General features: G+C 38.4%; 1 protein-coding gene across 2 annotated transcripts in view; it reads right to left on the bottom strand.

The window, feature by feature from the left end:
* Positions 1-14,757, bottom strand: part of VRK1 (VRK serine/threonine kinase 1) — a 77,125-nt gene that overhangs the window by 9,637 nt on the left and 52,731 nt on the right. The window contains exons 8-11 of one of the 2 annotated variants that reach the window (XM_045815773.2): positions 12,529-12,661; positions 11,614-11,734; positions 11,257-11,315; positions 7,223-7,401 (exon numbers count right to left, since the gene is read on the bottom strand). In XM_045815773.2, the coding sequence (XP_045671729.1) occupies positions 7,223-7,401; positions 11,257-11,315; positions 11,614-11,734; positions 12,529-12,661 (492 nt within the window). Of the gene's footprint in view, positions 1-7,222; positions 7,402-10,109; positions 10,363-11,256; positions 11,316-11,613; positions 11,735-12,528; positions 12,662-14,757 lie in introns of those variants that run through there. The other variant, XM_087856214.1, reaches the window with a different exon arrangement.

Raw genomic sequence — 14,757 nt, 5'->3', positions numbered from 1 at the left:
AGACGGTCTATGAGGAGCTGAGAGGGTGACAGCACAACCCATGTGATCTACTCTTGTGGAGGAAGGGCAAAGATTTTGATGACCCCGAAATGTTCACACCCACAAACAAGCTAAACTGTGAGTAAAAATAAGGGACATTTTGGGGGTAATATTTCAACCTCTGCCCCATCTAAACTCTGAAGAAATAAACACAAAATAACAATTAAGAACCATTTCAACAGCAACAGTGACAGAGCCTCTCACCATAACCATTGGGAAGTGGTGGCCAAGAAGAGTCAGATGCTTCTAGAAAGCAACATGCGGCTCCTACACACCACTGAACCATACTGGGGAAAAGAACATAGGTGAACACCATTCAGAAATTTTTCACCACTGACTTTCAATTTATAAAATATAAATAGGAAGACTGAAAAGACAGACTGGAACAGCCCCTGGAAGGGACCTTCCCTACTCCCACAGTCCCTCACTGAAAGCAGGACATAGGATTCTGTTCCTTCCCTGAAGAAGAAACCTGGAGAAAGAGGGCAGAATAGCCACAATCATTCAAGACTAATTATTTTCAACAATAAACAATGATTGACCAAAATAGATGACAAAAGAGAAAATGAGTAAAACATTGCTAAAGACATAGAGAAGAATCACCGTGGATTTAGATTTTACCAAATTTTTGCCTCATTCCCAGGAAGGGAATGGAGCAGGTACTAAATAAAGACAGGTAATCTGACCTACAGTACCAGCTGAGCTATGGCCCTCCAGATCCTCCCAGAGTGTGAGCTGCAGGCAAAGAAAGTCCCCTAACAACGCCAAACTCTCAAATCTAAACTCTGAAGAAAAGCAAAACAGTTTCATCTAATGGGAAAGCCAAGGATTTATGAATACAATAATCTGTTAAGCCCAGGTAAAGCTATTCTATTCAATATTAATACAATCCAGAGAAGAAGCATGCCAACAAAGTTAGAATCCTTGGGGACAAAAAGAGAAGATGAAATAAATGGTCATAGCCTGCAAAAGACAGCAGAAGATTCCACTCTGAAAGAAAACACAGTCCTCCCAAAAGAAGAAAATTTTATGACATGCACTAGAGGCTTAAAAAAAAAAAAAAAAAAAGATTTAAAAAACTGAGTAAATGAGAAATAATTTATGAAAGAAAATAACAGATAACAAGGAAACTGCACAATCAATAAATAGAACAATAATCACTACAGAACTTATAAATACATTAGAAACATAAAAAATAGCAGAAAGAGCCGACAACCAAATGACATGAAGGAAGTTCTGTGGTAATTACAGATGATACAAAAGAAACAGATGAAGAATTAAGCACTGAGAAGAAAATAGACATGGAAGATGCATATGATCTCTACACAGCCAGAGATAACTGCAAACATGACTGAGATAAATGAAAGACCACCTAAATAAATACAAGGGTGTACCATATTCATGGACAGAAAAGAATATTGTGAAGATGTCAATTCTCCCCAAAATGATAGAGTCAATGCAATCTCTATCAAAATCCCAGAAATATTTGTGTAGAAATTAATAGGCTGATTCTGATATTTATATGTAAAGCTGAAGGGCCAAGAATAGCTAAGACAAAAAGAAGAAGAACAAAATTGGAGGACTCCCAAACAGTGTGGCTTGGCAAAAAAGATAAATGGGCCAATGGCACACAACAGAGTTTCTAGAAGCAGACCCAAACATATATGGTTACCTGAAAGTCGGCTACATGCTGTGGGGACATTACAGACTTTTCAATAAATGGTTCAAATCAACTAGTTATCCACAGGAGGTAAATAAACACAGACTTACACATGCACAAAATCAGTTGCTGTTGAATCATAGACCTAAATACAAAAGGTAATATTTCTTGATAATAACAGAGTATCTTCATGATCTTGGTAGACAAAATTTTCCCAAAACAGAATACAAAAAGCACTAACCATAAACAAGAAGACTGATAAATTAGGCTTCATTAAAATGAAGAACTTTCTGTTCATCAAGAGATATTACCACATTAACAGAATGAAAAGATAAACTACCAATTGTTTAAAAAAAAATGTGTGCAATACATAGATTGCACATATACAAAGTAAGTAGTCAAGTCTGCCAAATCAAAAGAAAGCTGACAACCTCCCCGCTTTTTAATAAACAAAAGATCTGAAATGCACCTCACAGAAAAAGGGCAATGGAGACTGACAGGCATATGAAAAAGTGTTCAAAATCAATATTCTAAAGGAGATTAAATTAAAACCACAAAGAAACATCAGTACACATCTACCAAAAGAGATAAAATTAAATATAATGTAACAGCTAGTGTCGATAAGCAACTGGACCTCTTGTAAGCTGCTGGTGAGAGCATCAACTGGGAGAGCTGCTGGAAGAAACTGCCTGGCAGCACCTACTACAGCTAATCATAAGTAAGCCCTCTACCCAGTACTCCCACTATGTATATACCCCACTTGAAATAAATATATGCAGTTCCCAAAAGAAATTACAAGAACATTCTTAACCAGCATTTCTACAACTGCCAAAAGCCGGAAACAGTATAAACGTCCATCAATAGAAGAGATAAAGGAATTATGATGTACTCATATAATAGCCATACTATACAGTAAAAAGAAATAGAAAACTTCTGTTGCACACAACAGCATGGAAATTCAGACATATAATGAATAAAAGACAGACACAAAAAAGTATACATTTCATGGTGCTATTACTATGAACTTTCTTTAAATGGCAAAATTAATTTATGGTGTTATAAGTCAAAACACTGGTTATTCTTAATGAAGGGATAATGGCTGAGAGGGGGCCTGAGAGAGGTTTCTGGGGCTCAAGTGATGATATATACCTTGATCTGGGGGATGTTTAAATATGCATGTTCACTTTGTAAAGTTCAAATTCCACATTTACTTGTGCATTTTTTTCTGTACATATGTCATAATCTTATTTAAAAATATAGAGAAAAGGGACGCCTGGGTGGCTCAGTTGGTTAAGTGTCTGCCTTTGGCTCAGGTCATGATCCTGGCGGCCTGGGATCAAGTCCCACATCAGCCTCCTTGCTCAGCGGGGAGCCTGCTTCCCCCCTGCCTGCAGCTCCCCCTGCCTGTGCTCTCTCTCTCTGACAAATAAATAAATAAAACCTTTAAAAATATGTATACACATAGGGGAAAAAAAGCTACCTGACAAAATCCAGCCAAATAAGACAAGATTTAAAATACAGAGCTCAAGCACCTAACGAAAGAATCATTAGTAAACAATGAATCCAGTTACATAGAAAACTAAGGCTAGGGGCTCCTGGGTGGCACAGTCATTAAGCGGCTGCCTTCAGCTCGAGGCGTGATCCCAGCATTCTGGGATCGAGCCCCGCATCAGGCTCCTCCACTAGGAGCCTGCTTCTTCCTCTCCCACTCCCCCTGCTTGTGTTCCCTCTTTCTCTAGCTCTCTCTCTCAAATAAATAAATCTTAAAAAAAAAAGAAAAGAAAAGAAAACTAAGGCTAAATCCCCATCAGAAAACAGAGAAACAGGGGTGCCTGGGTGGCTCAGTCATTAAGTGTCTGCCTTAGGCTCAGGGTGTGATCCCAGCATTCTGGGATCGAGCCCCACATCGGGCTTCTCTGCTAGGAGCCTGCTTCTTCCTTTCCCACTTCCCCTGCTTGTGTTCCCTCTCTCACTGGCTGTCTCTGTCAAATAAATAAATAAAATCTTAAAAAAAAAAAAAAAAAGGAAAAGAAAACAGAGAAACATCTCAACTTCAACCATCTAAATTTACCTAAGGAAAATACATTATTCTATTATTCTAGCATGCTAACCAAGTTAGACAGACTTCCGCCAAATTCAGAGGGTTTATTTGGGGCTATCTAACTGAAACTATAGACTGCAGGGGGTGCAGTCACCTCAAGAGACAGGAAGCTGTCCACCAGAGCAGATGCAGGCCACTCATTGGCAACGGAAGGCCTTTACTCTTACTCGTCTCTTTGTACCATGTTCCAGGCTGAGTGCCAGCAGGGATTTATTTAATGGTTAATCATTTTTCAGAGAAACTCTGGGAAGCCCAACTAGCATAATATAACTTAAAAGAACTAAAAAATGTGGGAGTGGAGAGAAGGCTATGTGCGAGTCATTCAGAGGAAACAACAGTATATACTGTCTGAAAATGAAAAAATGCAAATCACAGGGCCATACTCCAGACCTACTCAATGAATCTCCAGGGATGAGGCTCGAGAAATTCTAATGAACAGCCCTTTTTGTTGGCTTGGGCAAGCAACTTAATCAAAACCTTACAAGAAAATAGCTAATGGAGGTATTAATGTCCTTTTAACTTGCTGAGTTCTTTCCAGTAAATTAAGCTGTTCTTAACCCAGATGGGACAGGGAGGAATTCTTTAAGGATGGAACTACATGCTATTGATCTTTATAGCCCTGGGGACCCAGCCTAGACCAGGTACATAAATTAGACCTTTCTATTGTTGAATGTTGGTTTAAGAGTACACACTGAATCCAATAACTGCTGGGACTGGACTGCCCGATCCTAATGCAAGTGTCCAGTTCTAATCAACAATGAAAACCTGGGGCTGTGTGCTTCCTAAGGGTAGATTGATACTTTGTTTTTTTCTATTTCAGCCTTAGGTTATCCCAAAATCCTTGCTTTAAAGAAAACTCCTGGGCTATTGAGGCTGAACATTTTCAAGTGGGTAAATTCATATTTTACTCTAGTTTCCAAATTTACTGTACCATAATCAAGCATGGCTTTTTAAAAATGGATAGAAACCTTGTTTCATTCCACTGCTAATCAATTCTCACAAGTTTTTACCATAATGGACAACTCTCAGGAACATAAAGAGAAATACATATTGACCTGATTAAAACTATCCCTTTCCAAAAGAGCTTTGAGTGTCATAAATACAAAGAACATATACTTTAAAAGCTTTAAGAAATCATGACAAAGGGAAAGGAGAAAATATGCTAATTATAAGGATTAATATAATTTCTATGATTAAGCATCGTAATTAACTCAGAGCTTCCTAGGAACCAGAGCAAAAAATGACATCTTGATTATATGCCCCTTGCTAAAAAAAGAGATGGAATACTAATTTATCAAAGAAAAAGCTTTTCCTTGTAGAGAGCCCCTAACTTTTCAATTGGTGGAGCTTTGTTCCTATCTGCTTTAAATGTGGGGTATTTACAATTTATTTGAAGAAAATGTTCTGGGGCTTTAAAAAAAAAAAAAAGAATGAATGAAAATCTTAAAAAAGAAAACTGGCCTGGTCCAACTCTTTCACATTAAAACACAAGACAAAAGGCCACCAAATTAACAACTCACCTCCAGTTACATGGCCATTAGGCAGCTTCATGATCTTACCTAATCTTAACTTTTATTAACTTCTTTTTAATACAAGTGTCAGTTATGAGGGAGGGGGAAAAATGGCAGTAAACTAATGAAGGAAATCTAATAGTTTGCTTGCTATTCATTTTTTTTCCTTCTAAATAAAGCTTTATACATGTAGGGGATGATCTAGCAGGAAATTTCCAGCTTTCTGAACTACCCAAGGACACATGAGAATTGTAAGGTCACAGATGTTAGCTCTGCAGCAGACTGACCTATTCAGCTATAAAGTCAGCCAAGCTGCAGAAACCAAATTTTCTCCAGCATTTAAGTCCAAATAACACTGATCTGCAAAGTAAGGGGGTATGGCACTGGACAAGTTCTCACTGCAACAGAGATCTTTACTTCTCAATCAGCAAAAATTTAGAGAAAAACACTGCAGAAGCTATCCATAAATATTAACGCACAGAAACCTGTCCTGAGCAGGAAGATGCATGTTGAATGTTTATACATACATGCAAACTGTAAGTTCACTACCTTACTGAAAAATTCCACTCGGGCTGCCATTTTATCCTCTTCATTTCAAAGCTGGCTCTCAGCACACTTGTTGACCACAAAAATGGAGCGATGCAATTAAGACAAAACTTACAAAAGAAAAAATATGTATATGTAGATGCATGTGTATAATTTCAGATTTTGGAGTGAAACTACAAAGAGACCTACTATTTGCCAAAAAAGTCAAATTCAAGATACATTTTCAAAATTCCCATCTCCTTTATAAGTTAAAAAGAATTACAAAAACCTTTTAATAATGCTCCTTATTTTAAAGAGAGAAAATTTGTTTTTAAACCCTTTTGCTCAGAGTTCAGAATATGAGATTTCCAAAATAATCTACTGGAATTTACAGTCAGTGACAATAAAAATAGTCAGTATTGTAAAAAAATACATTTTTTGGTCTGCCTTCAGTTCAGGTCATGATCCCAGAGTCCTGGGATTGAGCCCTGCATCGGGCTCCCTATTCAGCAGGGAGCTTGCTTCTCCCTCTCCCTCTGCAGCTCCCCCTGCTTGTGCTCCCTCTGTCTCACACTCTCTCTCTCAAATAAATAAATAAAATCTTTAAAATACATATTTTTTTCTTCTAAAAGTAGTTCCTGTCCACTTAAAAGCAGCTAGCACATTTTATTCAATAATTTCAGACTATAAAGGAAATCTGAGTTAATCAATAATTTAACTATTAAAAATAAGCAATAAGTTAATGCATACCTGTAAAATCTAAATTTTAAAGTGATACCAGAAGTTATTTACATGCCTGCACAATACTTTGCCCATAAAGTTCACTGTTAACCTATCTCTCTGATAAATTAACCTCTTCAGATGCAGATACATAGCTTTACATAATGACTTCTTTAAAGAGCAAAATAACGTTCCAATGGTAAGCACTTCACACCAGCAAACAAGGAAACTTTCAAACGTTAATTTTCAAATAGTAATTTTCAAACACCAATTTTCAAATGATAAACACTGACCACACCAACAAAGGAGGAAGAGCTAAGAGACAAGACCAACCCTTCTAGGTGGCCTGGGAGAAAAAAAACACCCACACTACGAACGAGTGACCCCCATCCAAATCCCCCTGCCAGATATCAGTACCCCAAGTCAGAACCTTTCCAGGAATTTACGAACTTGCTACTGGACATAAGAAATAGATGTCTATTCATTCTTCTACAACTCTACATGTTTCATGTCTCATAAAGAGTGTCCCTTTACCTAATGGTGACAGATACTTAATTGCCAAGCAATCTGTTACACTTTTCTTTACTGATTTACTTCCCTAAAATTAATGTTTGCTGCAATTACCATCACAGGAAGCCAAAGGATAACTTAGGAACAAAAATTCACCTTCGTTATTGACTTTGCTCTCAAGCCCCCGTTCTCCACGAGGCTGAGGTCCAGCTTGCCGTCATCCTTGCTTCCTATAGCTCTCAGTCCTTGCAAAAGAGTGTCTCGCAAGTTCTGATAAAGAGGTTTCTCGGCATAGTCCAGTAATTTCACTGTTTCCAGGTATTTAGCAATCTCATCTAAAAGAGTAACACAATTATTCTGTAATTTTTTAATCACAAACACAACATATTTATCTCTTCTAAGAAATAACTCCAGGTTATAGCAACATTAGAATGCAAATGTGTATCCTGTTAGAATATGTTTTTTTACATAAATCACTTCTTCAATGGAAAGTATGCTTTTGAAGTCAGAAATAGTCCAGAAAGTGAAGTAAGAAACTTATTTCGAGATATAATGTAAAAGACATTTTTGTAATTGTAAGGGACAGAAGATAAGAGACATACCAGAACTTAAAACATGCACAAAATAACTGCTGTACTTTTAAGGCTACAAAAACAAAACAGGAAAAGACCTCAAATAGATTAAAAAGTAAAAGGTATTAAAAAGTACAAGGAATATCACAGCCCATAATTTTTTTTGCCACGAAAGCCATTAGTTCTATAGAAAATAGCTGCATTTTTTGCATAAATGGGAAATAAAACATACCAAAACCAGGTTGAAGAAGGAAGAAAGAAGCAAGACTGAGTTTTCCCATAAAAGGGAAAATCAGCTTCTGAATGACGAAAGGCTTACTGCACACTGAAGCAGGACCACTCCCCTAAAAAGACATCTTACTGGTCAAGATCAACACTCAACACCAGAAATTCACCTTTAGGCTAATGACTCCTCCCTTCCCCAGCCGCTCCTCCCAAGGCCTCCAGGAACTTGTGCACCCACCGCCTCGTACACTGGCTCCTGGATCTCTAACTGTCCTCTGGAATCCCAACAAATTCAAATCCAAACTCCTGACCCTACCCCTAAACCTGTTCCCCTGTGGTTTCCCCTGCCCCAGTTACTGAGAATTCCATTCTTCAGCTCCTCAAGCCAGAAATCTCTTCCCACGCCCCACCTGCGATAAACCCAGAGATCCTGTCAGTGCTACACACACACATATACACACCTCCATTCACTCAAACACTGAGTAGCTAGCACTCACTACATGGCAGGCACAATTCTAGGTACTTGGGAAATGTGAGGAAAAAAGAAATGAAAATCTCTCCCTTCAACTTTCTGAATCTGATAAATGGGATCTATGGAAAACCTAAAGCAAACATCTCCTGATATGGTCTCATACGGAAAACTTTCCTTCTGAGAGGGGAAAATATCAAGCATGTCCACGTTCACCACTCTGTTCAGTGTAATAGTCATATATGTTTTTAGTCGGTACAGTAAGGCAAGAAAAGAAACAGAAGGCATAAAGAGTGGAGTGGCTTATTCATAAACACGGCAGTGTATGCAGAAAATCCTAAGGAATCTATAAAAAACTAGTGGGACTAATAGGTAAATTTACCAGGGTCACAGGATACAAGGTAAATATTAAAAAATCGTTTTCTAGGTACTAGCAACAAGCAACTGAAAAATAAAATAAAAAAAAAAATAGATCATTGGGGCTCCTGAGTGGCTCAGTCAGTTAAGCTTCCGACTCTTGGTTCAGCTGGGGTCATGATCTTGGAGTCATGAGATCTAGCCCCATAGCGGACTCCACGCTCAGCAGGGAGTTTGCTTCCCCTCTCCCTCTGCCCCACCTTCCACACACACACACACACACACACACACACACACACACGCTCTCTCTCTAAATAAAATAAAATCTTAAAATAAAATAATAGATCATTTACAATGGCATCAAAAAACCATCCAATACTTAGCAACAAATACAATGAAGACGGGCAAGATTTTCTCTGGACAAAATTATAAAACACAGTGAAAGAAATGCAGTAGAGAATATACCATATTAGTGAACCGGAAGACTCAATAGTATAAGGCTGTCAGTCGATCTAGAGTCAATGCAATTCCACTCAAAATTCCAGCAAACTGGAAAGGGAGGGGATGTGTGGAACTGTCAAGGTGGCTCTAAAACGCACACAGATACAAAGAGGGTCAAGAATTGCAAAACAGCAAAGACAGGTTTAAAGAACAACAGTGTTGGAGAACTTACACTACCAGATGTCAAGACTCAAGATAAAGCTAGAGTCATTACGACACTGCGGCCCAAGAACAGACAAAAAGCATAATAAAAAGAAAGGAGTCCAGAAACAGATCCACAGATCCACACTTGATTTAAGACAAATGTAGCACCGTACGGAAAGAGAAGTTGGTTGGTTTGTTTCAAGAAAAGCTAAAAAACTGGCTCAACTGTTTATAAATATGGGGGTGGGGAAGAAATCTGGCCCCTCCTCATATAAGGCACAATAATCAGTTATAGGTGGACATCTGTATTTGTAACTGGTGATCTATGATTGCCAACACAGAACAGATAACATGTAATAGGATTTAAATACAACAGAATACTATCAGAAATGAGAACACATCACTGTTAAGCGTGGAACAACGAGGTCCCATGAGGATCTAACGCACAGCACGGGGACTATAGTGAATAATTTGGTACTACAGACTGGAAAGTGGCTGAGAGGAGATCCTGAGCTTTCTCACCACACACACACATACACACACACACACAGAGTTAACTGTGAGGTAAGAGAAGTGTTAATTATCTTGATCTTGTTAATCATTCCAAGATAAAAATGTATGTCAAATCACCACACTGTACACTTTAAATGTATACAATTATATTTGTCAATAAAGTTAAAAAATAAATAAATAGAAACACTAAAAAAAAAAAAACCCATGTAATAATGGGAATGAATTTCACAGATACAATACTGAGTAAAAGAAACAGGACTCTTAACAGAGCTAGAAGTTAATGTCACGAGGGCAGGGATTTTTATCTATGTTGTTCACTCCATGATTCCATTTGTAAGGAGCTCAAAGACAAATCTTTGGGGTTGGAAGTTAGGCTAGTTATTTATCAGGCCAGCAGGAGAGGCTCGTGATTGGTAGGAGGCACAAGGGGGATTCTGAGAAGCCTGTAACGTTCCATTTCTTGTGTGGTTGGTAAGACTGCAGTTTCAAATAGCACAAGGTCAGGGTGGACTTCCCTGAAAAGGAGACAAACGAGCAATGGCTTGAAAAGACATCGAAATATATGCAAAGTGAGCAGTTCTCACTATCCCCTTGCCTGGATTACTGTGGTAGCCTCCTAGCCTGCTCCCGCTCAGACCTGCCTTTCTCCCTTGGCAGTCTATGCTCAAAACAGGAGCTCGAGGTCTCCCTTAAAGGTAGACGTTGATGTCACTCTTCTACTCCAAACCTTACACTCCTGCTCAGAGTAAAAGCCAAAGCACTTATGATGGATGGCCTGAAAGAACACACTCCACAAGTACACCAGGCACTTACACTGCTTCTGCCCACAACACTGTTCTCCAGACTTTCACACAGCTCGCTCCCTAGCTGACTGCTCAAACATCACCTCCTCAGTAAGGCCATCCTGGCCACCCTATTTGAAATTCCAACTCCCTCCCACTCTATTCCCTACTTCATCCCCACACTCACTAATTCTGTTCCCTGCTTTCTTTTTTATCCATAGTAATACACTGTAACATTCCCTTATGTGTTTACTGTCTATCTCTCCCAACTAGAGCACGAGCTTCATAAAGACAGGAATTTTGCTTTATTTTGTTCACTGGTGTATCCCTAGTGCCTAGAACGGTCTCCGGCACACAATCAAGCCTCAATAAAAAAATTGTTGAATTAATGAATGAAATTTGGTTCCTCTCCTGAAAGCTAAATAATAATTTAAGGAAGCTCAAGTACCCCTTTAGCCCACCTTTGGAAAGGGAACTGCTGTCGTGATGAGAACAGGCCCCACTACAATGACCACACTTGAAAATACCTAAGCTTTTACATTACGGGATATGCCGTAGATGTCATGACACTCAGTCTTTCTTCCCAGAAAATGAAACCCTATGAACATTTAAGAAGTCTTTTCCTACCTGGCTTGCTTCTCTCAGGAAAACATTTGTCCATCAAATCTGCAATATTTTCTCTATATCTGTTAAAAATTAAAGAATGAGTCATTGTTTGAAGCTTTATGCCATGGAAATTTATTAATATTTAATAACAGTAAATAGCACAATAAGCAGCACTGTGCTACATCCTAAATACCCTTACAGACTTTCTTCTAAAACAAATTGAACAGAAGACCAAGGACTCTTCCTATTTAGCAAGTACTTTCTTATTTCTACCTTAGTAGCAGTTAAAACTATAGTCTCTGTCAAGAAATTCTGACTTAAATACATGTACCTTAACATGATTTTGCCCAAAATAATTTATTATAAGTTTTCCTTTACCTAATTTTGGAATCTTTAACATAGTTGGGATCTTTCAAATTATCCTCCCAAGGAAGATGGCCACTAAGCCACTGGATCATGCAATAACCAAGGATTTCCAAATCACCACGTCTTGACGGGGCTATGAATACAAAGGAAGCAGGTTAAGCACCAAAATCACTTTGAGGTATAGTTTCAAATATACACAAACCAATAAGGTAAAACAGTCAATCTTACGGTTTATTTTTCATCAAAACTTATCACTGCATTTAATAAAAGTATTGAATAAATATTGGGAAATATGAAAGAAATAATTTACATCCAACTAACAACTTACTTTAAAACCCAAACTGGCAAACTCTAGAGTTTCAAACTGAGACTACTGGTCTAGGAAATAAATTATACAACAGAGACACATTTAATACTGTCCTTGGAAAGCCTGAAGACACTAAAATGCTATAAACTATGGTGAGGCCCAGAGAACTGGGGGGTCTTGGCTCCTCCACAGTGCTGGGCACAGAAAAGCAAAATGCCTGCTAAAGGAACAGGCTGACTTCAGGGGTGATGAAGTTAGTTTGCCTGCTACAAACTCGTGGCTGCATAAGAAACTTACAGATTTTTAGGGGGGATAAAACACCCCACATTTGACTAAGCTAAAGAGAACTAAAAAGAAATCCTCAGTGAGCTGACCGAACCACCTTCCCTGCTATAACCGTAGTGTCTTTGACGGACAGAGAAGACCACCGGGGAAAAGATCCTGGTGGCCCCGTTACACGACTGTAGGAGTCTAACCTCCTTCCCCAACCCTCTCCCCACCCTACCTTGCCTCTGCAATTCTTATTTATCTGCTTGTTTATCTGTATGAAATTAAGAACCATGTAGGAATTCAACTGAAATACTAGCAGTGTATTTCTCGGTCAGGCGCCGTTGACATACCAACACCATTGTGCGCATCAATGCTGGTGAATTCAATAGTGCCATCGTGACATCTTTTGGGGTCTTCTTTGTATTCTTTATGAATTCCTTCTGGGCAATACCGGTAAGCAAGGCCGTAATCTACCAAGTACACCTATAAATATCCAAGCACCAAGAAAAATCAAAGCCAAAATGATTGCACATATACTCCTTTATGGCTCAGAGACAAAACACTGTCATTTGAGGGTGAATTCGTCTGCAAGGCCACACCACTGTACCCCAAACAAGTGAGATCCAATATGCTAACAACAGCAAAACTTAATCCTGAAAGACTTTTTTTTTTTTAAGATTTATTTCTTTATTTTGAGAGAGGGAGAGTGTGTGCAGGCAGGGAGGGGCAGAGGGAGAGTGTCTTAAGCAGACTCTGTGCTGAGTGCAGAGCCCAATGCAGGGCTTGATCGCAGGCCCCTGAGATTACAACCTGAGCCAAAACCAAGAGTCAGACACTTAACCGACTTTGCCACCCAGGCACCCCAATTCTGAACGACCTTTTACTTCAAGCAAAATGTTGAAGGCCCATGTCACTATGGTCCAGATAATGTGACCTGACTCTATGTACTTTTTTAGGTAAGCCTGTTACACTTGTAATTAATCCTGTCTCCTCAACTTGAGCAAAGACTACAAATCTTATACTTGCTCTTGCAGAGTCCAAAACAGAACTGAGCACAGAGGAAACCCATCAATACTTGTTGCACTACAAGTGCCCCACACCAAGTATGAGACTAGCGACTTAGATGACACATGATACTTTAATTATTTTCTATTCCTCTGCTCTTCCACTTATGAAATAATCAATTCATCAACTCATTTCATAAAAATATTTCAGGTTAACAGTAACGATCTGAAGAAACTTCAGATAAGGCTCTTATCTCCATTTAATGTTATATATTAAAGTCAAATTTCATAATTAAAACTAAATCTTACTATTACAAAGCATATATCCGTGGGCATGTACATGTGGGTCTGATGAGCATACAAAGCCAGTAAATTTGGCTTTCTTCTATTCCATAGCCACATATCACATCTCTAATTCTGGGTAACTGTCTCACAAATGTATGCATGTGATCACAAGAGGAAACTGAAGTAAAAATATGGGGATGGATCTAGCACACACATCTAACACTAGAAAAATAATCCCATCCAAAGCATATGCCGGAAGGATAACAGAGCTGCAAAAATATTTTCCTATAAACAAAAGGCAGCATATTTTAGCTAACTGCAAACTGAACTAAACTGTATTTTTATTTAATACATTGTACAAGTCCAGTTCACTTCAATTAATGGAATCCTTATGGTTCAGGTTCTCAACTATGTTCTGTTTGTTTGTTTGCTTGCTTTTAACCTTTTTAAAAACATCGAACACAAGACGTCTGGGAATGCTGTGAGTGCCTGTAAGATTGCCCCACGAGCACGCTACAGTATAGCGATTTTCCTCTGTTGTACTTGGAGATCCGTGACCACCACCGTGACAGAGACGGGGATGGGGCAATACCTGAGATGGTAGAAAATAAAGGGAAGGCGAAGGAAAAAGGGAAAACTAAGCAAAAAAAAGTTAAAAACTGGTTTGAGAAAAAAAAAAAATGGAGTGTCAACATAAACACACTTAAAATATTTAGATAGTCCTTTCTCACACACCATCAGTAAGGCACGAGAACACACATGGGACATATCCCATGTGGTGGCCTGACCAGGAGTGCCAACCAAACCTTACTTTAACCGAAACTGTGGAACAGCTTCCAGAAAATTGCATAAACCCCTCTACTCCAACTAAACTGATCCAAATAAAGGTATAATAACGTTAGCTTTTCTCTTTTCCTTAAAGAGTAAAAATTACAAAGTGAATGTAATGAACTAAAAAAAATGCACATTTGAATTCTAAACACTAAGGGTATACAAATTTAGACAGCTAAGATATTTCTGTAAACCAGTTGATTTGAATAATCAACATGTTAAAGACCAAATTTTCCAAGTAACAGAACACTTACATTTGATGGATTTCTTGAACAAAGGAAATAAAAAAATGACAAAGCAGACAGGCAAACATAATTCATCGGTGCACTATATAATTTTAAGCTTCCACCCCCAAATAGCTATTTGAAATTCATTTTGTATCACAAGCACTTCTTCTGAATATTATTTAGGGCAAAATAGCCAACTTGATAAAGTGCCAACAATTCTTTGCATCAAAAA

This window comes from Ursus americanus, chromosome 26 (genome assembly GCF_024610735.1).
Source record: "Ursus americanus isolate L20-20 chromosome 26, mUrsAme1.1.p, whole genome shotgun sequence".
Taxonomy (NCBI): Eukaryota; Metazoa; Chordata; class Mammalia; order Carnivora; family Ursidae; genus Ursus; species Ursus americanus.
The sequence above is the reverse complement of the archived record's forward strand: the minus strand, read 5'-3'. Positions and strand labels throughout refer to the sequence as shown.